Consider the following 26,927-nt stretch of genomic DNA (forward strand, 5'->3'; position numbering starts at 1 on the left):
GTGCATCCAAAATGGGGTTATGAAAATGGAAAATACACTTATTTTCCAGTGGAGGGGAAAAAGTTAATAAATAAGATAACACTCTAGTCATTGCTTTAAAGATATACATACCAGTCATGCTTTAGTGCATAGTCAACTCCTGATGGTGCATTTCCATCCAGGGAAAAGCCCTGTAGTGCAGTAGTACTGTCTGATTTCAAATTAAATGGTGTTGTAGCTAACTCCCGCTTTAGATAGTAATTTGTATTTCTGTGCTTCATTACCTTTTCATTAGATGTAATAATTTTATATCAGATGCACAGTTGTTTATGGACACCATTCTACTTGGCTGTAGCAGAGATGGTACCTGTGACCTTTATTTGGCAGCTTCTCCTCGCTGCCCACTATTCTCAGTTCTGTCCCATTTTGACACAGGCCTGCCAGTCTTTCCATTTTGTCATGCCTGCAGTTTGATACAGGTCGGTTAGTAAAGCATTACTGTGTGGTTTTTTTGTTTGTTTGTTATTAAACAGTTACTCAAAGGACATAAGGCTGCATAAATCTACAGCAAATCCATAACACAGACGAGAGGAGGTCAAGTATGAGTATAGTTCTGATCAGTTCACAGGATATGATTATAGGAGATCGTGAGCACAGTGTTTGCTTTTCTTTATGAAAGGATGTACACTTATTTGACTGACGTTTTTAAAATTACAAGTCAGAGCTCGCGATCGTAAACATGCCTTGAACAAACACATTTACTAACTGTTGTGCTTTCCTTGTGGTCATCATACTTGGCCACCTGGCAAATTAAACTGGAAGTACTATCATGCAAAGTTTGGCCAATCCCACTGATTCTTGTTTGAACAATACTCTCACCAACACAGTGTATATGTAATGTTGGATGTGGATATTCTTATTTCCGCACATCTTTGTAGGAAGTCATTCGTGACTTCTTCAGTGTTTCCTGACAATAAGCACAGACAGACAAAAACACAACGTTAGTTCAGCTCTTTAGGTTTAAGTAATAAACTCAACAGTGTTTGTTGACATGGTTAAGCGGGACCCATTTTTATAGGCTATTTCCTTTGAAATAGCTTTGTTGTGGAAACGGCTTGGGTCCAACAAACACTGCAACAGAAAACAAACCATGGCAATTTTTAGTGTTTATTCGAAACACTAAAATCATCTCTGGAAATCCTTTGTATAAGTCAAGTCAAGTCAAGTATTTATTTATTGTCATTGTCAAAGAACAATGAAATTGCGTTTGGGGCTTCCGTACAACCCGTAAAAAAAAAAAAAAAAATACCCCTTAAAACCCAAGTGTAAATATTTAACCCAGTGTGACTTCAGTGCAATGAGACAATCCTTAGCAACAACATGAGAACAAGACAGGTAATGTTCATAGGACATTCAGACAAAGACCTGAGAAACATGACAAAATGCAACAATGCAACCCGTTCAATATTATTATACTATATAAGATCATTTTTATAGGAAACCATCCTGCAATACATGGAATATCTTACTTTATCTCTTATTTTTGGGGCTAGATGAAGCTTTCATTTCCTTGTGATCATCTTTGGTATTGGTTTCAAATCATAAGCTAGTTATCTACTGTAGACACATGGACTTGACAAAGGCTTGTCAAGTCCTGTTAAGCTTTCGCAGCAGACTGTGTGGCTGTGAGAAAGAACTCAGGGGTGTCTGATTTGCGTATTGTTCAGAAGATCATCTCCTCTCAAGTAGGTGTAGAAGGTAAGAGGAACAAAAACTTCTAGATAATCCTAATTTAGAGCTCAAATGTAAACGGCTTTATCCTTTTTTTGTGTTTGTTTTTGTTTTTTTGCAGTGTTTTACTGTTCTAAAATGAACTATATTTTGAGACATCGCAGTTAGAGTGACTAGTCTAGTTTGAGCTCTGTGCAGCATTGACATTGTAGGTCGGTGTTCAGGTTTGGTGGGAAATGTGCCGAATTGCTTTCTGGCTCTAAAATCTGTTCTCCCTTTCTAATAAGGACAGATGGTAGCAGGAGAGAAAAGCCTGGGAAGTCACTTCCAACATGTTTGTCCTCTTCAGTACAGCAAAAGATAAATGTGCACCATATTTATTGATTCTTGTTATATAAAGTAGAACTAATTTGGCAGTACATGTAGGATAGTATATGGATGTGACAGCTGTAATTTTTCTGTATCTGCTTATTCAACAATTTTCTTTTATTTATTTATTTTTACAGTTGAGCAAAAGGAAATGTGACTTTATAACAGGTGAACAAATATAGATAAAATATGTGCTAATGCAGCAGAATTCTGTTTAACAAGACTAATATTTTTATATCATGAATTAAATTTTCCCAAAGGTGTTATGGAAGTGTTGAAATATACTGGCAATTCCTCTCAGTTTTCAACATCCACCTGGATTTCTAAACTTATGGACCTGCAAATATCAATTACTTTGCACACTTCTGTGAACAGTTACCTTGTGTCACAGACATAAACACACACACAGATGGGACTCATTTGTACATACGTTTGACCTCAATAGCTGTTACCTTCCTGTCCCCTTCTTTTCAGCAAAGTAGGTTTTAGGTAATGGTAACTGTGTTGTGCCTTCCTTTTTTGCTCTCGTTTGGCCTGTTTGTTGTAGGGTGCTGTGAGGAAGTGGTTCAGTAGTTCTACAGTCAGTCTATACTTGATCAGAATTGAGGTCAGTACGTACAGCTTTCTAGATTGTATCACTTCGCTCAGTAGCCTTGAGACTAATTATTGTATGGTGTTAAACTGTCTTAGGAGGACATGATGATCTTATCATGGATGTGAACTCGAAGAAATCAACAGTGGTATAGGACTGTTTCTATTGGCGTTATATTACTTTAATAGTCCTTGGATTTAAGAAGTAAGAAGTAAATGTCTTGAGACTTACTTTGCTGTGGACACAGAAACCATGGACAAACAGTGATTCTTGTTTACAACTTTTTTTTTTTTAATCTCCATGGATGTCCATATGGAGTATTGTGCTCACCATCACTGACTTGGAGAGACAGCTGACAGACTACACCAATCATAGCTAGCTTTCACAGTGAAATTTCTACTATGTCACTGTGACGATATGTAAGGAACAAACTGTTGGAAACAGGAGTGTAGATAAACTAACACTGGCTGTCTTGTGTTGATGTAGATGGGAGACTCTGGGTCCTTTTCAAAAGAGTGTTCGCTCCATTACGGCGTGTGCAGAAGAGTGATTTGGGCATTCTTTTGGTCAATATTACACTGACTGTAACAAAAAAACCAAGCAAACATGTAGATGTAGGATATGCTTATAAGTAACTATGACACAGTATAGAGAACTTTTTCCCCCTTAATGATTTTTTTTTTTTTTTTTTTTTTTAACCTTGTGTCTCGCATAAGTAGCGTACATGCAATGCTAACTGTAAGAACATATTAAGCCTGCAAAGATTTTCTCCCAGGTTAATTGATAATTGATTGTTTATCGATCTAAGTTCATGGTAAGTTTGAGTATATATATGTGATCAATACTTTCAGGGTGAATTGTGAACCTTGGCAGCTGTTTGTTTGGAGCATTTCTTCAACATAAAACACAGGGATAACCATTAGACATGGTGACTTACAGAAAAAAAAAATGGGGGAAAATGGCTTGAAGTGTTATGGTAGCTGAATTGCAGAAGGAATGAGCTTTTTTTATTTATTTTTTTTAATTTATTAAGGACACACTGATGCCAGCTGAATAATTTCACCCTCAAATAGATGACCACAAAATGCCAAAATACTGCTTTCTGGAGGATTTTCTGGTTTCAAATGAGACAAACCAGTATTTCTTTAAAAGTGCTGTTCAGACAGTTTTTATCTTTTAAAGGAACCCTGTGAAACCAGCAGATAAAGGACAAACACATGAGCCTCTGTATAAAACACTGATAAAAGACTGGCACGAAGGGAAAATGTGAATTTTGTGTTGCTACCACTTCACAAATACCTCAGTGTTTCTATAAAATTGAAGCTAATCATTAAAATCTCTACCAAAATATTTGTGCTGTGTAACCATTTCCACCCCTTCATAATGCATAATGCACTCTTTGGCCACATGCCTGCTTTGCCTGAAATCAATAATCATCACCTGGGCTTCAGATACGTTTGGGATCAAGAAGTTATGATACCAAGAAGTAAAATCTGTTGGAGTATTTCTGTTGTTTGTTGAAATGTCTCTGTTTTCTAGTCAATGTGGTGTCGCAGAAACATAATAGCTTCCCTCATGACTGCTCCTGCATCCATCAGTGGATATTAATGAAGTACACTGGCTCTCTGTCAGTCAAGACATCTGAGGACAGGCCTGTGCAGCAATTTAAATAGCATAGTAACCCATCTATTAAGATACGGATACTTTATGAATGAAAAGCCAGCAGACAGTGTGAGACTTCTGCTTTTCTTTTCTAAGTTACTTTATATTCACAAAATATTTATTAATGTAAGTTTAACTGTTTGATTTCCTGTTCTGCACTGACTTTAGCTTCTGAGTCTCTTTCTGCACTGATTGTGATTCTCCTCCCACCAACTTCTGTATAGTAATAATGACTTGTAACTGTTCTTTTAGGCAAGTAGCCCAGCTGACAGCTTTGCAGAGCAAGCAGCCATGTATATGAATCTTCTCTATGTTTATGTACTTATCAGTAATAATTTGGGTCACATTGTCAATGGAGCGTCGATCCTTTGTTTTATGTAGCGCTATCCACCCAAACATAATCCTATGTTTGTTATGGACTCTGGAAATAGCTTCTTTCTCTCTTTTTCTTTTCTTTTTTCTTTTTCTTTTTACCCCTCAGCCATATAAAACGCTGATGGAGTATTGTTGTCATCCTGTTGGGCGAACAGCGTGGACACCATGGACACCCAAGTATGTAGAGGCAATAACTCGGGAACAAGACCATGTAACATTTTTGAAATTCATACCATCTGCTAAAAATCTTGGACGAGTTTCAGTGACTTCGACCTCAAGGTCAAGGTCAGAGATCAAATTTTCTGAAAATCTTATGAATGCAGTAACTCAAGAAGAATATCATGAATAATTTTCAAATTAATCCCATTTGCTAGGAGGCTGGGGGATAGTACTGCCGGCCACCAGTATTTTTATAGTGGGGAAACCATCCCTATCCCATATGTTATAACATTCAATGTCACCTAATCACTAGCCTACGAAAAGAAATGGTGTAGCCTTGCCTGTGCGACTCGCATCAGGAAGTGGCCAGTGCCCGTCACTAGCCTATCAGGACAGCGTGTCATTAAGTCCACGAATATTTAGCTTTGCATTTGCTCTCATTTTGCATTCTGAAGATTTTCCCTCACTATACCCAAATCCTGGAAACCACCCAACTGATTAGTCCAGGAAGTAGCCACTAAACTTTTTAACAATGATCCTCTATTGGTGAGAGAGTTTACCCCCCAAGTAAAATCAAGGGCCAGAAAATTAGCAGAATTTTCTACTCTGAGAGTTGTTTCAAATAACCTGATCAAGACTGATTATTTGACTCTGTGTAGACATTTGAAGAACTAGTACTTTTGTAGGGTGGCTGGTAATAGAACAAAACAAATATATTTGTCAGAGTGCGAGTCTGCTTGGCATCCCGGCAATTGCCAGCGACTGGTACATTACAAAACAGCAAATGTGTGTTGTGTTTCAAATCTCACTACTTCCTCTCTTCATTGGAATGTTTGTTTCTAACATTTACCATGAAGCAAAATGAAGACATCCTATACCAACAGAAGGGTACAACAGTGAATAATTGAGCCAGTTGTAATTGATGAACATAATTCATTGGCTTTAAGTAAACATTGTCAACATATAAACACATGTCTCATTCTTAGTATTGTGCTGATAGAACAGAACAATCACAGATTTTTTTTTTTTGTTGTTTCTTATTTTTCCCTGGCTTTGGAGTGTAATGCAGCACATGAGGAGAACTGTTCCATGTGTAGTTAAGTCTGTTGCTTTTTAAAGGGGCAGCAGTATTTTTCAGCATGCAGCAAAAACACTGAGTAGGATTTTAAAGCCCTGATCAGCATGGTCTATGGCATTTCTTTGGAAGCTTACTGTTAAATTGCCAACAATATCCCTACTAATAAGGATGAGCTCATGGGAATGCAGCTGGCATATGTAGGTATGTTTTCATTGTGGGAGGATTGCTTTGGGCCATACCTTAGTCAAACCAATCCATCAGTGTATGTTCTTTCATCAGTGGTAATTTTGGAATACTTTTTTTTTTTTTTTTTTAAAGCTGGATATTGCTTTGGCTGTTTGTGTGAGAGGGTCACTTTATCTTTCAGTGCAGTGATGAGCCACCAATGGCCTTTAACCTCAGGAAACTTCAGGTTGTGTATTGTATTTGCTGTTCTATTGTCCGTGCCCAAGAGCAGAATAAGGTGCTTACTGAAGATGGCCATTTGATGAAAGCACTCTGACGGCAACCAGCTGTCTCTGTTGCTGTGGTAACCCCCGTAAGAACAGCAAGACGGCAGAGTGATCAGGTTTCTGTGGTAACTGCTGACTACTGCTATTTTGGTCTTCTGAGCTCATATAGTGGCTGGAAGTCAAGAGAGCTAAAAATGAGGCTTATTGTAGTTAATGGGCTTTCAGTAAGGTCTTATATACCATGAAAGCAACATTAATGTATTTGATTGGATCATGACCTCTGACCCTAAATCCTTACTAAATAGGTGCAAGGCCCAGTGGTAAAACTATTGCCTACTGTTGTACAGCCAGCACTACAAAAGAGGGATTATCCAGTACTGCCATAGAGACCCCATACTAAAGACTTAACCCAGGGGTGTCAGAGATTGTATCTCTAAAGGCCACACTGGGAAATTAGAACCAGACATCCAGTTATCTTTTTTTATTAAACAAAACCCAAAACAAAATTTAAAAAATTCCCCTCTCGCCCCTGCAGGCGGTGATTATCCTTCAAGCTTGGGTCCTCTACCAGAGGCCTGGAAGCTTGAGGGTCCTGCGCAGTATATCTGCTGTTTCTAGAACTGTGCTTTTCTGGACAGAGAACTCTGATGTTGTTCCTGGGATCTGCTGGATCCATTTGCCATTGCCTTGCTCGGGTCACTGCATTGAGTGCTCCGATTACCACTAGGATCACTGTTGCCTTCTCTGTTGAGCTTTTCGTGTTCCTTCTTCCTGATGTTGCTATCAGTCGGTATAGCTACATATATCACTATGGCCGTCTTCCTCTGCTTGTCCACCACTACTATGTCCAGTTGGTTAGCCATCACCAGTTTGTCCATCTATATGTGGAAGTCCCACAGGATCTTAGCTTGGTCGTTCTCGACCTCTCTAGGGGCCGTCTTCTGTCTCGTCATTTTGACCTCCGGACTTCCAGGTCATATTCAGCACAGATGTCTCCAGTTGACTACACCTGGAGAGCCCAACATTTATGATAAAAACCTAAATTGACATGCAGACAAGAATAAGTAATCTAAGTAATAAGCTAAGTAATAATTGTTCGTGCATATTTCCATTTTTATTTCAATGTGGTGAATTAGAATATAGAACTGCCATTTGGTACACTTCTATGCTTTGTCAGAAACATATATGTGAGCCACTAAGTTTAAATGACCACAGTCTATTGTTAAACGATTTGACTACGTGGTGCGTGAAATTGTGTAAAAAGCCCATTTAATTGCATAAATTTAGCCATTCTTTTTTTCTTTTTCTTTTTTTCTCAATTTGTGAAGCTGGCCTTCCTCAGTAGTGTTAATCTTGCTGTTTTAATAGCTGCTTTATTTTTTCTCTCTCTGCCTTGTACAAAATGTACATTTGCAGACAAATCAAGGAAAACAAAGAAATAAAGGAAAATCGGTATTATGGAAAATCTCCACAACAGCAAATACTTCTATTAACCCTCCAATGTCAGAACTTCCTATTCCCTGACAGTTATTGCCTCTTCTGCTTTTGTGCTTTTTTTTTTTTTTTGCTTTTTTTAAAATTTTAAATACACGGAGAACATTCTTGGATATTTTTAAGGTCCTCTCTAAATCCAAGATATTGTTAGATAAATCATCTATTGTTATGTTACCAACCTTATCACATTACTAAATATCTGTATATGGATTTAAGGCTGGTTGTGAATGTATTCAACAGACAGGACCAGCTCCCGGGCCATTTGCTGTTGCCATCCTTAACTTCAGCATTGCATAGCCTGTGCCAACAGAAACACAGCTGAATATCCTGAGCTTTAATAATCAGAGACTTGGCAAGAACCAGTAGCGGTGAGGTAATTTTGCATCTCTTTAATTTATTCTCACCCTGCTCTCTTTTGCATATTGCTGAATTTATTTGAGTACTTAACTACGTTTGTTTTTATGTTCTTTGGTGCTTAAAGTGCCTTCATCTCTGGTATGTCAGCAAATTTGATTCCCACCAGAGTCACAAGATAGGTAGTTGCTGGTGCATTTGTGGCTTAAATTACAGTTGGTGGATAATTTAAGAGTATCCTTGATATTAATTTTAAGTGGTGATGTATTTCTTTGTTATATTTTTTTCTGCAGTTGTTAAGAGTTGAATTGTTTAAAGCATAAAATATTCTGAACATTGACATATACTATCAGTGTTAGTACTGGCGTTCAAATTCCCATGGTGATCATCCAATTGAAAGCTTCTTATCCCTCCAAATCCCTGCTTGTCTGGATAACGTTCACCTGTAATTACTCCAAGAGAACTCCGAAGGATGCAACTAGCCTCAAAAACCAAGCAGGTTCAGTGTAAGCAGAGTCAATTTAATGAGATAAGCTGGTCCCTATGCTGTTGGTGGGTGAGATGACGCATTATAACATGACTGTTTTTGGTGTTCACCCTCCTCCATAATTATTATGTGTGCTTGGCTGCTGATGAAAAGTATTTTTAGGTTACCAGAATGAGCTTGAATGGGAATAAGGCTTGAAGCACAATGGTATGGACAGAATCTCATACCAGTCTGTGTGAAGAGTATTTACCAGTTCACTTAAGGGGCAGGTAAACATGGTGGAGCTTTGCTGTCTGCCACTAAAAGAACAGACTCACAAAGTACCCAGGGTATCCTTTAACTTACTTTATCTCTATTCACTTACCTTAACATTGCCAGTCAGGATAAGCGGCCACGAGAAGCTGGTTATCAACTCACTAAATTAACCCAGGGTTTCCAGAGCTAGGTAGGAACACATGTATGAACTTGAGTGAAATCTGATACGTAATTCATAGAGTTTAATAATATGTCAGCCCACCCTGGCAGAGTCGAAGCTATAACAGCTTCAACTCTTCTGGAAAGGCTTTCTGTGTGGGAATTTTCGACCATTCTTTGAGAAATGCATTTCTGAGGTTGACACTGATGTTGGAGGCGAAGGCCTGGCTCACAGTGTCCTTAGTCCCAAAGGTGTTCTATCAGTTTGAGGTCAGGACTCTGTGCAGGCCAGTGAATTTCTTCCACACCAAACTCCCTCATCCATTTCTTTATGGACCTTGCTTTTTGCACTGATGCACAGCCATGTTGAAACAGGAAGGGCCCATTCCCAAACAAACAAAGTTGGGAGCATGAAATCGTCCAAAATGTCTTGCTGAAGCATTAAGAGTTCTTTTCACTAGAAATAAGGGGCCGAGTCCAACTCCTGAAAAACAACCGCACACTATAATCCCCTCACCCCCCACCAAACAGATAAGTACCATTCTCATGGCAACCTCCAAACCCAGACACATTCGTTGCATTGCCAGACAGAGAAGCATGATAACATGAGGGCCATGTGAAGTTTGGAGGTCAGTACTGATTGACTCTGTGGACTATGCGCCTCAGCGTCCACTGACCCTGCTCTGTGATTTTATGTAGCCTACCACTTTATGGCTTAGTTGCTGTCATTCCCAAACATTTGGGATTTTGTGGAGCTTTTTCTTTCTTTCTCAGAATTGTGGTAAAATTAGTATTTCCATCCTCTTTATCATCAGGGTAGTAGGCCATAAGCTATACGGCCTTCCAATTCATCCATGTGAGTGTGTGTGAATATTACATGAAAATGCTTAGGTGTGTATATATAAAAGCACTGTATGAATGTGTGTGACTGGGTAAATGAGACTTGTAGTGAAAGCACTTTAAGTGCTCAAAACTGAGTGGAAAGGCGTTGTACAAGTACTAGTCCATTTACTATTAATCAGACTCTCATTACGCTTAGTAGTGTTTGTTGCTCGTGTTTTGTAAAGGAGCAGTGCGTTACTAAATCATTGGCGGTTGCTATCTTTTGTTTTTGTTTTGTTTTTTTTAATCATTCCTCTCTGTGGATCCTCAAGGAAGCACAGTAATAATTGAATTGGCTCAGCAGCATCTTGTAGAGGAAATCGCTGCATTTGTCATCATCTTGTTCAACCATAAACGTGATATTGCAGCTAATCTTGTCAGCCTTTTAATTTTCCATTGCTTTCCACATCATCACTCTAGTGTTTCAGCAGGCTGAAAAAAGAAAGGAAGGAAGTGCCTCATGACCCGAATGTTATTGAATCTAATAAATTGATCAAGTGAGAAATTATGCCTCTGACGTGAGCTGATGATAATGTTAAACCGTCCCCTCAACAGCTTTGTGGGGACAAAAATATTTAAACCTGAGTTTTCTCCATTTAAAATGGGTCAGTGGCCATTTTGATAAATGGCATGATACTTGGCTGAGGCTAAAAGTAAAAGGGTATAAGTGTGTGTGTGTGTGTGTGTGTGTGTGTGTGTGTGTGTGTGTGTGTCAAAGAGGCTGCTGCTTAAATTAATCTGTATTAATTAAAGTGTCCCTGGTTAACAGAAAACAATAATTTCTTTTGTATTATTCACAGATTTGAAGGGTCTTCCGTATCTCTAAAAGATTGCTTCATCCATCCATTTTCCTGTAGGGTCATTTGGGGTTGTCATGGTTACCTCTGCAGGAGGAGACTAAGGAGCAAACCTCCCCCACCTCCCTTTATTAAAATCCATGTTATTGATTGGCTGGACTGGCATCTTCAGACTCCCCTTTGTACTTATTCTGCTGGTTTACTACAGGAAGAGGAGGACAGAACTGGCTCACAGTTGTGTTGCCCTGCTGTCATTCAAAGACGGGCCCCAATCAAGAAAACGTGACCAAACCAGAGCCCTCACTAATAAATGTGCTCTATGAAAGCTGACTAGCTTCTGATTAGATGTGGGTATTGATATGTACTCCCAAAAGCTTTGGTTTTTGTTCCTTTTCTTTTTGAAAGAGCAACAAAACATCAGGTTTAACCAAAAAAATATATTTTTTTTTTTACTTTTTTGAAGTAGCAAATGTTAGTGTGCTGGTGGCTCCAGTGGATATGTCAGTGGAATGGAGGGTAAGTTATCTGGTGCTGCTTTATTTGGTGTGCAGCTGACGGGCTATGTGTAGTCAGGAACTGTATGGCAGGCGTGTTTCTGATCTTTTTCTTTGCACACGGCCTTTATATTGTATAGCAGGTGGTCCTGTACATTTCGTATTGATATTCATGAAGTGGACTGTTTGCTCAGCGCGTGGGTGAAGGCCTGCTGATTTTGTGTGTGTGTGTGTGTGTGTGTGTGTGTGTGTGTGTGTTATGTTTTAGTTGTGTATCTGTGTGTGCTTGTGTGTTAGGAATATGCGAGCTGTTGCTGATATCTGTGTTTACAAAGTGGCCTGTTGTGGAGGGCTTAATAAGCCTTGTTTGGTGTTTTTTGCTTTTGTGTGTTTTTTCTTTCTGCCACCTGTGCTTGTTTTTCATGTATTGCTTTTATTCTCTAATGATATTAAAAAATATATTTTAAATGGGGAAGAAGGGTTATTTTGATTGTATCAGCATCTACAAAGCTCCTGCACAAAATCCCAGTTGTTGTAAGATTACAACAGCAATTGCCTTGTCCACCAGTTATTCTCCTTTTTTCCAGTTGCTTTATTGACATGAACGGAACACAATGTTAATGCCAATGCATTTAAGGCCTCCCCAAAGCAGTTTTGTATGTTGCATTTTATTTAAAATCTTTTTTTAAATGAAGATAACAAATCTTGTAAAACAATGATCTTCTAGGTGCTTAAAAAGACACTTAAAAGCAGATTTTCTGCTGGCATCTCTCTGGAAGTTTTTATCGTTTTACTTTCTAGTCTTCGTGTAAATTATGCTTTCTCTGATTTAAAATTATTGGCTTTTTTGATATTATGATTACACACTTGTAAATTAGATGAATATTTTTGGGCTGCTGTGTTTAAGTGGCACCTTAATTGCAGAAGACTCTGTTTTTGTCCTGGAACGGGTTCTATATTTATGTTTGGATGTTGAGCATTATACAATACAAATATGGATACAGTCTGTCTTCTGATTTATAGAGACTTAGTTGTTAGATCTTTTTTCCGCACAAGGGAAAAGTACCAGTTTGGCTCTATGTTCTTTGTTTCAACTGTTTCCATAGATACCCAAAATAAATTCCTCGTATGTTTAAATGAGTTACTTTAACTGTCTCTGTCCTCGGTTAACACAGTTCTTAAGTTTGAAGATCATTAATTTTTCAGTGCTGATAATAATCTAACATGTGTGCACAAATGGTAGCTACTGTGAACATTTCTCTTGGCAATAAGTAACAGAGCCTTGTTAGAAATAACACTAAATAAGCTCTGAGCTATTCATATAGCCTGGAATTTTTTTTTCTGCATTAAAGACATGTAGTCAACCCTGCACATTTACACGAAGGTAAAGCCAAAATCTCAAAACCATGGACCCTGTTACACATGCACTTTTGCTGTGGTGAGAGATGTCCATCTTAGTCAAAGGTCAGCAGAGGTAGTCGGACCAAGACAGGCTCTCCTTCCCAATCAGCAAAGGCCTGCAACATGAGCCAGGCTATGAGGCCCTGCCTAATCAGCACTGCCAACTAGCATTTCAAGCATGAACAGCTGAGCTGCAGTGACTTACAACATACATTGGGATGCAGGCAGCCTCCAAGACCCTCCTAGCTTTGTCTCATGCCACCCGCAAACTGCTTCTTACAAGAAAACATGAGATTAATGCACGTCTTTAAGCACAGCCATCACCCTGTTACAGCAACCTATTCCCAGTGCAGAAAGTTACAGCTCTGTTTTTAGATTAAGTCAACTAAACTATCTGAAAATGTGTCTGTATTGCTTTTTTTATTCCCAGTGCTAATCCAATATGCATTTGTGCATCTTAACCCCTTCCAAGCTCTTTAAACGTTTTAAATGTAATCAGCAGTTCAACAACATGAAAGAAGAAACTCGTAGGATACAGTTCAGCTCCATATGTGAGCAGTAAAGCTTGTCCCCAAGAAACTTGCCACTTCTTTATTCATTTACAAAAAGGGGCGTCCATCTAATATTAGCAAGGTGTACCTGATGAAATAGCTGGTGATTTAAGATCTTTTTGACCAGAGTACAAATACAATGCTATTGCATTTACATAGAAATTTTCAGGTATCTGTTCTCTACTTGTTATACCACAGATAACTTTTTACTTTTACTTCCTACATTTTTACACAAAAAGCTGTACTTTCTACTTCTACATATTAAAAATTCTTTTCTACTTACATCTACAAACAGGCTCGTTACTCTAGGTTCAGTGGAATCATTTATAGCATTTATATTCACTATAAATGGGGTGGGGGGGGTGGGGTTAAGTACTTCAGTTGTGGTTTAAGTACTTCAGAACCTAAATAGTGCTTTTTTTTTTTAAGTTAACATTTCAATCAGCTCAACAAAGCTTGTTGCACGCTGTGTTGTGTGAAGGTGCGGAGCTGTATGTTTCAGGGAGAGAAAAGAATTCAAGCTAACTTTAGTCACAAAGACAAACGATGTAAGACGTTAGACAGGACAGGGGAGTGAGAAGCAAGGTTAGATTTAAAGGACTGAACAGTGAAGTTTGTATGATGTATTTTCGATATTGTGAAATGTCCTGTAAACAAAGTAAGCTATACTAACTTTGTGTTACTCAAATGTCAAAACTACTGGGTAGTTTAGTGCTGGATTGCACAGCTTGTCATACTGTGGTGAGTTTGAAGCATTGTCTTGGACTGATGCACAGTGGGTGTGGTCCTCATGGTTATGCTAGCTATGTCAAGTGTAGCAGAAATGAACTTGAATTTAAGCTGATGATGCTCAGACTCATTCACTGAATTCCACCTTTATACCAACTGTATACCGTCTAGTTAAAGACAGTATAAACAGTATAGTGTCAGTGTAGGGGATGGACATTAGCCAGGACGGCTTACAAAACGTCTTGTTAAATTCAGTTGTGTAAATCCTGTATGTTTTCACTTTTACTTGATTAAAGTTGCTTCAATACTTCAACTTTTACTGGAGTATTTTTGTTGACCAAAGGGTCTTTTTGTCATCAAACTGAACTAAATTGCGTCTTTGAGAAAAGAGCCAGCATTGTAGAGGAAATAGGAGTTCTTGATTTATGATGCAAAGATAAGAGAAGACAACTTGAGAGCTTTGTACACAAAAATACATTAAAAACATGACAGTTTTATCTTGATATTGTTTTAAAAATTATTGGAAGAAAAGATATTGTTGAAATTAAAATTCCTAGTGCAGTGTATGTTGTATGTCATAAATAAATGCATTACTCAAAGAATCAGAATGGGATTAGAGCGATCTGTCGACACAGGGGTCAGCCATGCTGTTTTGAAAGTATTTTAAAAGGACAGAATACTGATAAGATTGCATGCACTGATCTGAATCAATTTCCTTATTGATGTCATGATCAGACTGTATAGTGTACATTATGATTTTTATAGGTCTTCACTTGGAGCACAGAAAGTAAAGGTGATCAGAGACGTAATACCTCCTACTTCCTGGATCTGGATCAATTAAAAAAATGAAACATTTCATTAACTTAAATAAATAGTAACTTGTTTGGCTACAGACAAACCACTATGGAGAGAACAAAAATATTTGCATGAGATTAAGGTGCTGCAAAAGCTGCACTTTGATGAACAGTGCTCATCAGACTTAGAGGCGTATAATGTATTTGACCATTTGGAAGTGGTTCTTTATTATCATCCTTCAAAAAGGATCAGTGATTTTTATTTAAAACACAAATTAACTGACGTCTTACTTACTCTTTCTTTTCTTGTAACTGATGGACACACATTGTGTATGTGCGTATATGAGATAGAAGACTGCGTGTATGTCTGAATAGGCGTGTTCACGTGTGTCTCACGTCATGTCTTTTATCATTCAAGTCAGGCCAGCAGTCTGCCGACTGTCCCCCCTCTTCAGTAAAGGTCACATCTCTTGTTGTCTCCAGTGACATTTAGTCCTGAATCTGCCTGATAGAATTTGTCCCTCCAATTCATCTTCTTACTCTCAAACCCGACTCTCTCGCTATTTTCTGGCTAGTATTAACTCTTGGTAGTAATTGTAGCAGCCAACGAGGCTAAAGGAAAGTGCAGTTAGAGCATGAAGTGTCACCGGGTTGAGTCATGGCAATGTAACAGAAATAAAATTAGTGTGTGGAAGAATTGTCTCCTCACATTGAAGTTAGATTGAACCATTAGTTTAAGTATGCAGGATTTTGATGATTAATAAAGTTTGTCAAACATGGTAGGTTCTCAAAGCCATTTTTCATTGTAAATTCAATTCAGTAACATGAATTTGGAATAATGTAGCGCTTACTCCCAGCAGGACGTAGAGCGCATGGACTGGTGAACTAAGCATGATTTCAGTCAAGCTTCATGATTGTAGTTAGTCGCAGAGCGATGTAAATGAGAGAACCTTGTTCTGCATATCAAATTAAATAGCTGTTAAGACAGAGGTAATGTGAGTCTGGCTAGCTGAAATCAGTGTCACAATAACTCTTACATTTTCTGAGGAGTAAAAGCTCTTTTCTGTCTCAGCTTTTTGTTCTTTGACTCGACTACAGCAGCTTCCTATAACCCTCAGGTCATCCTCTGTCTGAAATAAGTTGTTTCAGCACCTTTCCCTTTAAATGAACTTCTTGTGATTCGCCGCCCCTCACAAACTAAAAGGTTAAACAGCAGGTGGTCGTGGACTCTGACTCTTATCTGCTCCCTTACAGAGTGCACACTTAGGATTACTTGTAAATGCACTGATCTCATCATTTTAGACTTTGGTAAATCAAAATATACCAGCATTTACATAATGCTTTTCTAGGCCACTTAAAGCCCTTTAGACGATATGAACTATATATTATGTTTTTACTGTTTATAAAAGGTTGGGGAGTTTTTGTACAAACTAAAAATAGATCTACCCTTTAGTTACCGGTAACAAAAACCATTTCACGTTTCTGACAGCCAATAAATCCAAATCCAGAATGATGTAAAACAGGGATAAATAAATGTTGTATTCTGATGTCAAGCTTTAATTGTTTTGGGAGTTTGAATGTGTGACATTTGGATTATGAATATACTAACACTGTTTATTAGTTATGGCTAGATTTATTGGCTGGATGAAGAGTGCTTTTCCAGCCAGACAGCAGTGGTTGAGAGACCAGACACTGCAGACTTACAGCAGCTGCTAAGCCTGTTTTTCCATAGACCTAACTGAAAGAGCTTCTCTGCTGGGATGAGAGCCTCCACTTCACTGCAATGAATAGCTGTCCAGCTGCACTTAATTTATGCACGTGTGTGTTTCTGAGTGCAAATGAGGCTGGGTTTCTGAATCTTTTGTCCGCCTTTCTTATCCTCCGTGTGATTCACAGGAAATTAACATGACAACCCAACCAAAATACAGTACCTTGCCAGTATGGCATTGTTTACGTCAGCTAATAAGATCTCTAAACTTTACACCAAATGCACGAGGGAGATGTCCTGCTTTGTCGCCAGAAAACAGGATGGTATTGGAAAATTTGCCATTCAGTGTTTAATTACAGCCTTGACTTCTACCAACTATTTACAGATAATCAACATGGTGATCGATCTTTAAATAATTTTTGTTTTGTAGTAAGTCCCCGGGTTTTGCCCTTTCCCTTTAGTTTTAGCTAAAGTCCACGATCACTCCCTGCCAGGCTGCGGCAGGGAGTGATTTATCATTATGCAAGTTTGTGGAAATAAGTAATTAAATGACAATCTTTTCTTAAGTTGGGCACAATTTTTCCAAATTCTATGAGTATTCATGATCTCAGTATCAAACAGAATAATTGAGATTATGATTTTTTTTTTTTTTTTTTATTCTTCTGTTATGTTTGTTTAATCATCAACTTCAGTATGCGTGCAGAGTGGCTGTACAAAGAGCAAGTCAGCAGCTGATTGTGTGGAAAGACTTACCTTTACCTACAATCCTCAGCCACTCCGTAGTGAATCATTATTTTATGTCTGAAACGTTGGCTTGAGGCTAGTGCTGTTTCCTTTTCTTGGATTTAATTTTTAACCAAAAAAACTTTTTCACACATAGCCGAGGCCTCTGGCTTTTTTGCTCCTTAATTAAAGGCGCTAGATTTTTAATTAAGGGGTGTTAACTCGCTACCATTTTGTGAGCATCACCCAGTTAGCAGTTATTTCCTTAAATAGTTCAATATTTTTTTTCCATTGAGTTCATTTTTGCAATGATCCAGCTCAAATTTGCCTTTTTATTTTCCTCTGCGCTGTCATATATAAACCATTACAATGGTGGAAGCTCATATTAAACATGGTCAGAAATAATGAGTTCAGTACAAGTATTCTCCAAGATCCAGGAGCCCAAGCTTCAGTCTGCAGTAATTGCTCAGTTTCTGACAGTCTGTGTAGAAACTTGATATGATCATCTGAAGCATGGAGGTCCTCCTACCTCGTGTTTGTCTTTTGTTTGTGAGGGGCAGCATATAAAAAGGAAGCTGCCTTAAATTCAAGGTAGCTTATTAAGGGATTGGAGCTAAAAGGGTTGTTTTAGCCTGTGGATGACCTGAAGAGCTAAACGAAGGCCCAGTGAAAATAATTAAGGATTATGAGTGAGTAGAAATGTCACAGTTCACAATACCAGCTGTCGCTTTTGTACTGTAACACCGTTCTCAGAACAAAATTGCAAACAGAAGGCAGAGGACTCTTGGGGTTTTTCGTTGACCAATCCTAACCCTTTAAAATTTAAAATTCAGCTTGCTGATCCCTTTAGGTTCTATATTTGGTTCCATTTTTGCGGTTACACTCGACAGCACCTGCAAACTAACAAGCTAACACAGAACACACCAGAAAGAAAAGTTTATACTGAAGGTAGATGGTTTCAGCGGAGTTGTGAGACCTCCCATTTGCCCATGAGACAACATCTATTCTCAAAGAACAAAATTTGTGTTGTCATTTTGAAGTTTCAATTCAAACACCAGTAAAAGCAAAGTTTCAGACAGAGCGCAGAGGCATCAAGAGTGGCTCAGCTGAAATCTGCAGCACAAAACGCACTGTTTCTTTGAGCCCAATCCTAAAACAGTACAGCTGTAATGGTTAGTTTAGTTTTTATGTGCAGTCAGTTTGATGGTGGAAAGCTGTGCTGTAAGATACAGGCGAAACACATGATTAAATATTGCTTTCTAATGTTTCTCTTCTTCAATTTTTTCTTTTTAAATCGAGCCTTCTTATCCCATTGAGCTGTCATTTCATGAGAGAAGAGGCTAGAAAAGATTTGTAGATGTAAGAGTAAGAACAAAATTCAGTTGGTTTTTGTTAGATCGTTTTTAACTATAGTTTTTAACTATAGTTAAAAACAAACTAATATTACTGGAGGCTATCAGGATTCATGCAGTGTGGCCATCGTCTTGTTAAACCGTAATCAGGGTGTGTTGTTTTGCTTGATGGCTGCTAACACTTGTTTGTGGACTGACTGAGGGATTTATGTGAACGAAACTGTGTCTGAAAATCAGTGCTACACACAGTGAATCTGAAATGACTTACTGTATACAGCGCACCCCAAATATACAGACATGGACAAAGCTGTTGATACCCTTCCACAAATCAGACCACAGTGATCTCCAGTACAATGATCTCTGTATTTCACAATGACTCGTCTGCATTTGCTCACACAGCTCACTCTTCCTGAGTAACTGTCAAGTGCTCTTTTGAGGGACAGTGTCTCCACACTGCAATTCTCAGATCCCGGCTCGTGGAGGGCCATTTAAGAATAGTCCAGTGTTTATTTCTCAGCCTTTCTTGAGTGCTGTTAGCTTTTTTTGGTTTTGGACCATTATCCCATTGCAGTATTTTTCACCTTGGTAGCCTTGGCCGTTCATTGTGCCCTGCACAGGTTCACTGTGCCAGATGCCCCAAACCCACCACCCCCAGCCCTTTCAACAGTGAGGTGTTATTTTCTTTTAAAGCATCATTTTTCCACCTGTAAACATAGAACTGATCTGAGTGGCCAAAAAGCTCCAGTTTTGTGTCATCAGTCCAAAGGACTTTGGGGCTTGTCAACATGCATTTTGCTCTTGTGTCTTTTCTGTCAGTAGTGGAGACCAAGTGTAGTTTAAAATGTGATGGATGGTGTGATCAGAAATGACGTATGTTGACCTTGGGGTTCAGCTTGAATGGTTTTGGATGGTTTCTTTCCATTTCCACATCATAGGAGGTTGACTGCAGTCCCATGAACCTTATATTTGTAAGAATAACGTAATAGCCTTTACCATTTTAATGTAGATGCTTCTTTCTGAGCTCTGCAGACAGCTCTCTGTTGCTTTCTCGAGTCAGTGTTGTGGTCAAACATTTAAAAGAATCAGAGAAGATCATCAGGCATTTGAAGTTGCACAGAGGTCACGCTGCTGATCTTTTCGGTAAGGTAGTTGAAGATTCCTTCCAAATCTGCTGCTAGTAGAAAACTATGGTGCATGCGGTTCTAGCCATTCCCCTTTCCCATATTTAATCACAGTAATTGGAGTATCCACAGATGCTTCAACTGCAAATTTTAGTAAAATATTTCAGGTTGTTTCAGGCCATCGCTGTGTGAAGGGCTCTGTGTGATAGTGGAATAAGAGCAAACACTGATTGATTTTATTTATTTTTTGCTTTTAAATGTAGCGATTCAGAGTAGAGGCGTTTCCCAGGCACTAAAAATAAATATTGGATAAATGAAGGCTTCTGTATGCACCTCTGACAGTTTCTTTATAGTAAATGGAGGAACGTCATTTGATTTGTAAAGGCTTAGCTTTGTAAACTGTACAGCATTTTTAATCTGTAAAAAATTTATAACTATTCACTTTGAAATAAATCCACTTGGACTGCTTCCAGCAGTGCACTCTCGCTAGAATCTCAACCTATAATCAGCTCTGTCAGTGTGACTAAAATGTAGGCTTTAAGAATCTATAGCCAGAGTTTATGACCACACTGAGAAAATCGATCTCTGTTTCTACTATATTAACCTTTTTAACAGTTATTTAGACATCATCCAGGGTTCCATTTTTGTGCTATAAATAACATTTCCGTGGCAAAGCTTTGCAAAATGCTTCAAAATATGGTATTTCTGTTAAGGCTGTCAGTTGAGCTCAGTTTTGTTTCCGTTTCCCTGAAGTTAAACTCTACCTGGGTTTCATAGTGTTGTGTAATTTCAAGTGTGAGCAGCAGGGTTCTCTGGGAAATGCCAAACACCGCATGTGGATGACATGTGCTGGAACCATAAATGTCTGAGTCTTTTTAATGTCTGTCTTTATTATTCTTCTCTATAGACATGGCCTATTTTTTATGAATATTCAACATTCCAAAGATATATTTTCAAAAGTACCTCCCCTGTGATGTAGAGGAGGCCTTTTTTTAATCTGTCTTTATTCTTTCTGTGTCTTCCTTGTAGTAAGCATGTTTCTCAACACCCTGACGCCCAAGTTCTACGTGGCCCTGACTGGTACTTCCTCCCTCATATCAGGACTCATATTGGTAAGATGTGCTTCATTCTTTATATTTGTTGATTGTTGAAGCTGATACTGGTTTAAATTTATTATAAATAAAGCAGTAATTTTTATTTGCAAAGTGTGAATGTTTAAGTTGGCTGCCCTGTTCATACTTAAGCATACAACTATCAAATATAAATGGTGTTGAAACCTCCTGCTGTTAAATGGATCTATTTTTTTAAGCAAAAATCACATCCTTGATGAATCTCACTTAATCACTGTGTGCTTTTACTTGACATTCTCTTTCATGTTAAAAGGAGAAAATTAATTTTCAGAGGTGGCCCCCTGGTGATTTTATGAGCCTGGGATATAATTTGTTAGGGCTTTAATCACACATTCACAGGTCATATGAAGCTGAAATGAAAGGATATCAAACCTCATTTGGTCCTCCGTGAGATTATCTCCCTGCACTATCAGTGTTTATTCTGCTGCCTGGTGCATCAGAATGCAACACACTGAATGTTTTTGTGCTTTTTAAATTACCGAGAACACGTGCTGGGTTGTTTTGTTTGGGATGTGGAAAAAGATAAGAATAGAACTCTCTATTGCTGTGCATTAAACAAAAGACGCTCCAAGTATTTCATTTCTTTTTCAGGTTCTTCACAGAGACGGCAAACTGTGTAACAGTGGTTGGTGCGCAGTTTAAAATAGCCCCTCTCTTAATTAACTCACTCTCTCTTCCCCTGCGGGCGATTGGCCAGTGTGCGTAGGCTGCTTGGAAATGGTGTTGAGCTCTGCACATGCTCTGTGAAATTATTTAGAAATGTGGACGCCAGTTGGTTTCATCGAAGCAATAGTGTTCGTTTCTCTGTAAGTGGGAGAGATGTTTCAATTAGCTCGTTTTCCAAGATTCCTGTAGGAGCCCCATCAAAATTTGTCATTTCCTCCTTCAAGCAGAGGCTCCACAGTACATCAGCTTTAGCAGTCGGCAGTCTGTACAACTCGTAAAATAATCACGTTTAGATATTAATACTGGAGTCCTTCTAGAAGCAAATCTCACCATATGGAAATGCCTTCAGGCACTTGTTTGAGTTATTTTGAATGATCTAAACTGAGTTGGTCGTTGGTCACTGGAACACAACTGTGTGTACAGAATCACTAGTCAAGTTAAATTTAAATTTTCCAATCGATGTTATTTTTTTAAATTTATTTTATTATTGAGTTCCATGTTTTGTCTGCTAAATTCCATCCAATCAAAGAGCAGGTTTCACTGATTGGATCCTCTCCTCTGGCTGAAGGTGGTAATTGGTGAAGTATACCCGGGGCCTCTGTGGCACAAGCTTGACTCCCATTGATACAGTGTTAATCAGCCCACACTCAGATTACAGTAATAAAGATGTGTTAAAACAGATGGAGAATAGCGACTATTTAAGCTAGCTGCTGGAGGTCTCAGCTTTACTAGCTAGTAATTGTCTTTACTTTGTTCTGATTAAAAATTGTGTGGCTGGCATTGAAAGTAGATTTACTCCCATTTTAAGCAGGTTAAAGAGAGAATTATTTTAAGTGGTGCTAATTTAAGAAGAATGTGCACAAAAAATGTGAACACTTGAATGTATCATCTTCATTGAATGAGCAGTTAAGTGAATGAGTTTCTTTCTGTCTTTCTTTCTTTCAGATCTTCGAGTGGTGGTATTTCAGAAAATATGGGACCTCCTTCATAGAGCAGGTGTCTGTGAGCCACCTGCGCCCCCTGCTGGGAGGAGTGGACAGCAGCTCTCCCAGTAACTCAAACGCCAGTAATGGGGAGGCTGACTCCAGTCGGCAAAGTGTGTCTGGTAAGAGCTACATTTGTGATCTGCTTATAGAAAAAGATTGCAAAAAGGTGACTCGGTCTCCCACCGAAAGAGCGGGTTGGAGGAGAGGGATGCCTGGATGCGTCTGCTTAGACTGCTGCTCCACTAACCTGGAAAAACAGCAGAAAATGGATTTGTTTGTAGATGCATTAAGATCTGGAAAAATACAATTCTTTAAATAAATGTACTGTTAGAACTGTAAGCAGTACAAGGCAGTCTAAGAAATTAAAGCTTGTCTAGAAGCATCTTCCACAGCCAGAGTGAGCTGTGTGAGCGTCTTGACTTCTCCATTAGTGATGCTTTGATCTTGGTTAATCTGTTGAATGTATATTTGCTCGTCTGTGAAGTCTTTCATTTCAAAAGAGGAAAATGTCTCTGCTGAATAATTCCCTTGGTTCCTTTGCCAGTGATAAGGGAAAACGTTTATGCTACATAAGCATATACATAATGCAGCATGAGTCCCAGCCTGCTTTAGTCCAGACAGCCTCTGTCTATTAAAGAATCAGAACCAAATACGAGTTGCAGTGACAGTTTGGTTAAATGAGCTCACCCAGTCAGTTTAACAGCGTGTTTTCGAGCGTTCGGTCGTTGAACTCTTTGTGGAGACGTGATGCAGCCGCTTTTGTTTTCAGCCAAACAACTTTGAGTGAAATAGGATTATGTGTGCTCAAGTGTACTAATCCTCCGTTTGCTGGCTAATAATCTGCTCTGTGAAAATCTCTCAGCTCAATTCAGAGATGGATGTCGCAGCTTAATATTTGTCTTTGTCATAGACGGTTTTCAGTGAAGACCCGTGATTGATTAGTCATGGTTCTGGAATTGAATGTGGTAAAGCGTGAATGTTGTGCGTGTAGTATTGATTTATTTCTAATTTGACTTTGAAATTCGGTTTTATTGTCAGTGAGAGGCTTTTGTTTGTTTGTTTGTTTGTTTGTTTAGGCAGGACAGTTTGTTATTCAGTTAGTACAAAAATCAGTGAATAAACACATAAGAAATAATTTTCTCTGTTTAAGTCGTTAGTAATAGAGTATGAGTTTTGCGATGTGTGTTGGGTTTTCATGGATGTTTTATGCATCTTCTTTAAAAAAGGCAATCAAATAATTTAAGTGAGCTCCTTATTCTGATTTCCAGCTTAATTTTTTTTATTCTTAAACTCTACAAGAGGAGCTTTGCATAACTCAAAATTCAGTTAGAGTTAGAAGGCCTTTCCTCTGTCAGCCATGCTCTCACATAGATCCACGTGCCAGTCAGGGAGCTGCAGGGTAGAGATGGCAGAATGCGCAGTCGAACCCTTTGAAGTGTGCCGAGTAAGCTCAGTGCCAACTTTGCCCTTGACGCTCATCACTACTGTTGTGCTCTTTGTGTCTCCCTTCTGCAGAATGTAAAGTATGGAGAAATCCACTGAATTTATTCCGCGGAGCCGAATATAACCGGTGAGTGACAACAGCAAAGCAACCTGCATCTGAAGTCCAGCTCACTTGGAGTCAGTTTTCCTCTGACTTTTCCATCGTTCTTTCTCATCTGTGTCTTCTCTTGTTTGCTTTTCCAGTCTTTCAGGTCTTTCTCGTGTCAACTTTCCTGCCTCTTGATTGTCATCAGATTTGTTTTGGTCTTTATTTTCTCTCTTGTGCCTTTGTGTGATTTTATTTTTATGTCTTTCTCCCTACTGATTTGTCTGTCTCTATTATGTGCCATTCTTCTTTTGTTATCTTTTTGATGTCTTTGCCTGTGTTCCTTCTGTTGAGTCATCCCCCACTTTTTGATTCCTCATGTTGTAATTATCCAGTTTTTCTCTTCAGCCATAAACCCGCCAATCAGAATTGTTTTCTGTTTGAGCTTTAGCAGAGACGCGTCATTCATTTTCTGTGTTTTGCCAAAAATGTCCCAGTCAGTAGCTTATTATTAAAGTGTGTCGTTCTGTCTGTGCTGGTATCCAGGTATACTTGGGTAACAGGTCGAGAGCCGCTGACATATTATGACATGAACCTGTCAGCACAAGATCATCAAACCTTCTTCACCTGTGACTCAGACCACCTCCGGCCTGCTGATGCCAGTAAGCAAACACACATTCATACATATGCTGTGTTTATAACCATGTGATTTGATTTAAGTGCGGAGGGCGTAATGTGACCCCTTTGACATATTAATATGTTAATATGTTTCTCTGTGTGGTGGCAGTCATGCAGAAGGCGTGGAGAGAAAGGAACCCACAGGCTCGCATCTCTGCAGCACATGAAGCTCTCGAGCTTGAAGAGTGAGTTTAAAATTATGTCATGGGTTGAAGGTGTTAATAAAAACAAATTCTAATAATCTTAAAGAGAGTCTAGCTACTCTGCAGCCATCTTGGTAGATATTAAGGCAGTTTTCTGAGATCCATGTCTGAATGAATTTGGAGAGAGCCATGGTCTGTATATCAGTAGTCATTAAAAAAGAACAAAACAAGAATGGCACACACAGTGGTTTGACTGATAAAGGCAAACCACTAGAAATAAAACTAAATCATACAAGACAGAAGAGGGAAAATAAAGACTAAAACAAAACTAATGTGTAGAATTACTCGTAAAATCTAATAAGTCGCTCAAAAAGGGGTTTTTTTCTCCACAAGTTGTATTTCTACTGTGGATGCACACAGTTTAAGAACATTACATTTTTTTAACAACTCAGTATTGATTCCAGAAATTATAAGTATGTTAATCTCATCCACACAGAGCACTGAAAACAGGATACGGTCTAGCAAAGAAAGCAGCAACCTACATTTGACCACAATCAACACCATGAAACTGAATCTCTCATTAACCTTGACTTTACAACTGCAACAACAGGATTGGCTCAACAGTCCGATCTCCCCTGATTTGACTGTTGGTCCGCTCTCTTTCTATTTAGTTTATGATCCTTCTGGAAATTCATTTTATGTCCGTGGACAGTGTTAAATAAATACAACCACAACAAAGAAGAAATCAGTTAGAGACATTACATACATTTAACAACAAAGCAGCAGGGGAAGGGTATCTTTAGCACTGCAGTGCTCTGTTGCTCTGTTGGAAATGTATCAGGCCATCCTTGGAACATATGACAAGACTTTGACAAATTCAGTTTCATTCCTTCAGAAGGCTTTTTGATATTTTACCTATATTTATCAGAGCTAGAAATTTAGTCAAAAGAATTTTCCAAATTAGATCTCTTATCATCAAATTGAGTTTGGTCAATTTGACCAGCTGTATTTAACTGGTGCTTTTCTGATGGTTGTTCCAAACATATGTTGTGCACATACCAGATGAAATCAAAGGAACCTTTATATAAAAAATAATAACAAATGAGCAGACCATAAGTACTACATCTGATTTGAGTTTGGCCAGTCTTCTCTTCAGCAGTGTGTCTTGGGGCACCACTGTGATGCTTCCAGCGCGGCTGCTATTTATACATCTCTCCCTGGAAGTTTCACTGTGACCACTTTCAGTCAAGCATCTGTGTTGGATTCTGGATCCCCGCCCAGAATTGTGACCCTTTAATTTGAATTTCAGTTTGGGGAAGAGGATGAAGTTACAGGGAGGAAGTAGAAGGATTATGAGTAGCAATAGTGTTGGTGTGCACACAATGGCCTGCTAGCTCAAACCATGAAATGTCAGTAAAAATACATTTTTATTTTATATTTTTCTAACTTGTAATCACTGATAATGGCTTTATGCTGTCTCCAGTTAGGAAGCTGAAAATCAAAACTAAGAGCTGATCGTATCTTTTAATATTTAGTATTTACATAATCCCATCTAGATGCCGTACAACCAAATATGCTTTTGCAAAACTAATACTATGAACTTCTACCAAAAAAGTAGCTCACAAACATGAATCAGACCCCAAGTCCCAAACACTACTGTTGCTTTTAGGTCCACACACATCAGTTTGTAATAAATTGGAAAACTGTAAACTGCAGGTTTTGTTGGTGTCAAGGGTGGATCTGAAGCTTCTCATCACAGTCTGGCCTTCTGGGTGCTTCCATCATTCAGAGGAAGGCAGCTTTAGTTCTTTTCATGAAATTCAGGTTTATTTTTAGGAGCATTTGTGACAACCAAGACAGTGCAGAGGAACCGTGTCAGCACTACATGTTGCTCCCAGCTTGTATCAAGGCCGTGACTGCAGGTTGACTCAGAGGAAAACTTCTTTGATCAGTGATCTGTCAGACGCTGCTGACAAGCACACAAGGCTCAGGAGCATTTTTATGTCTCAAAGAAGCTGCGCTTTGTCGGCAAACGAGGAACCCCGCTGAGAGGCGGTAAATGAATTAATGAGTGTATAAGAGGCTATGCAGCAGGTTA

At 38.7% G+C, this 26,927-nt stretch overlaps 1 protein-coding gene across 6 annotated transcripts in view; it reads left to right on the forward strand.

Moving 5' to 3' along the window:
* LOC120730261 (suppressor of tumorigenicity 7 protein homolog) overlaps positions 1 to 26,927 on the forward strand; it is a 56,148-nt gene that overhangs the window by 20,940 nt on the left and 8,281 nt on the right. For 5 of the 6 annotated variants that reach the window (XM_040026535.1, XM_040026534.1, XM_040026539.1 and 2 more), the window contains 5 exons: positions 20,728 to 20,810; positions 22,440 to 22,599; positions 23,996 to 24,050; positions 24,555 to 24,670; positions 24,796 to 24,871. In XM_040026535.1, coding sequence (XP_039882469.1) covers positions 20,728 to 20,810; positions 22,440 to 22,599; positions 23,996 to 24,050; positions 24,555 to 24,670; positions 24,796 to 24,871 — 490 coding nt within the window. Of the gene's footprint in view, positions 1 to 2,679; positions 2,687 to 20,727; positions 20,811 to 22,439; positions 22,600 to 23,995; positions 24,051 to 24,554; positions 24,671 to 24,795; positions 24,872 to 26,927 lie in introns of all 6 variants that reach the window. The other variant, XM_040026540.1, reaches the window with a different exon arrangement.

The sequence above is a fragment of the Simochromis diagramma genome, unplaced genomic scaffold, assembly GCF_900408965.1.
Source record: "Simochromis diagramma unplaced genomic scaffold, fSimDia1.1 OVJJ01000293.1, whole genome shotgun sequence".
Taxonomy (NCBI): Eukaryota; Metazoa; Chordata; class Actinopteri; order Cichliformes; family Cichlidae; genus Simochromis; species Simochromis diagramma.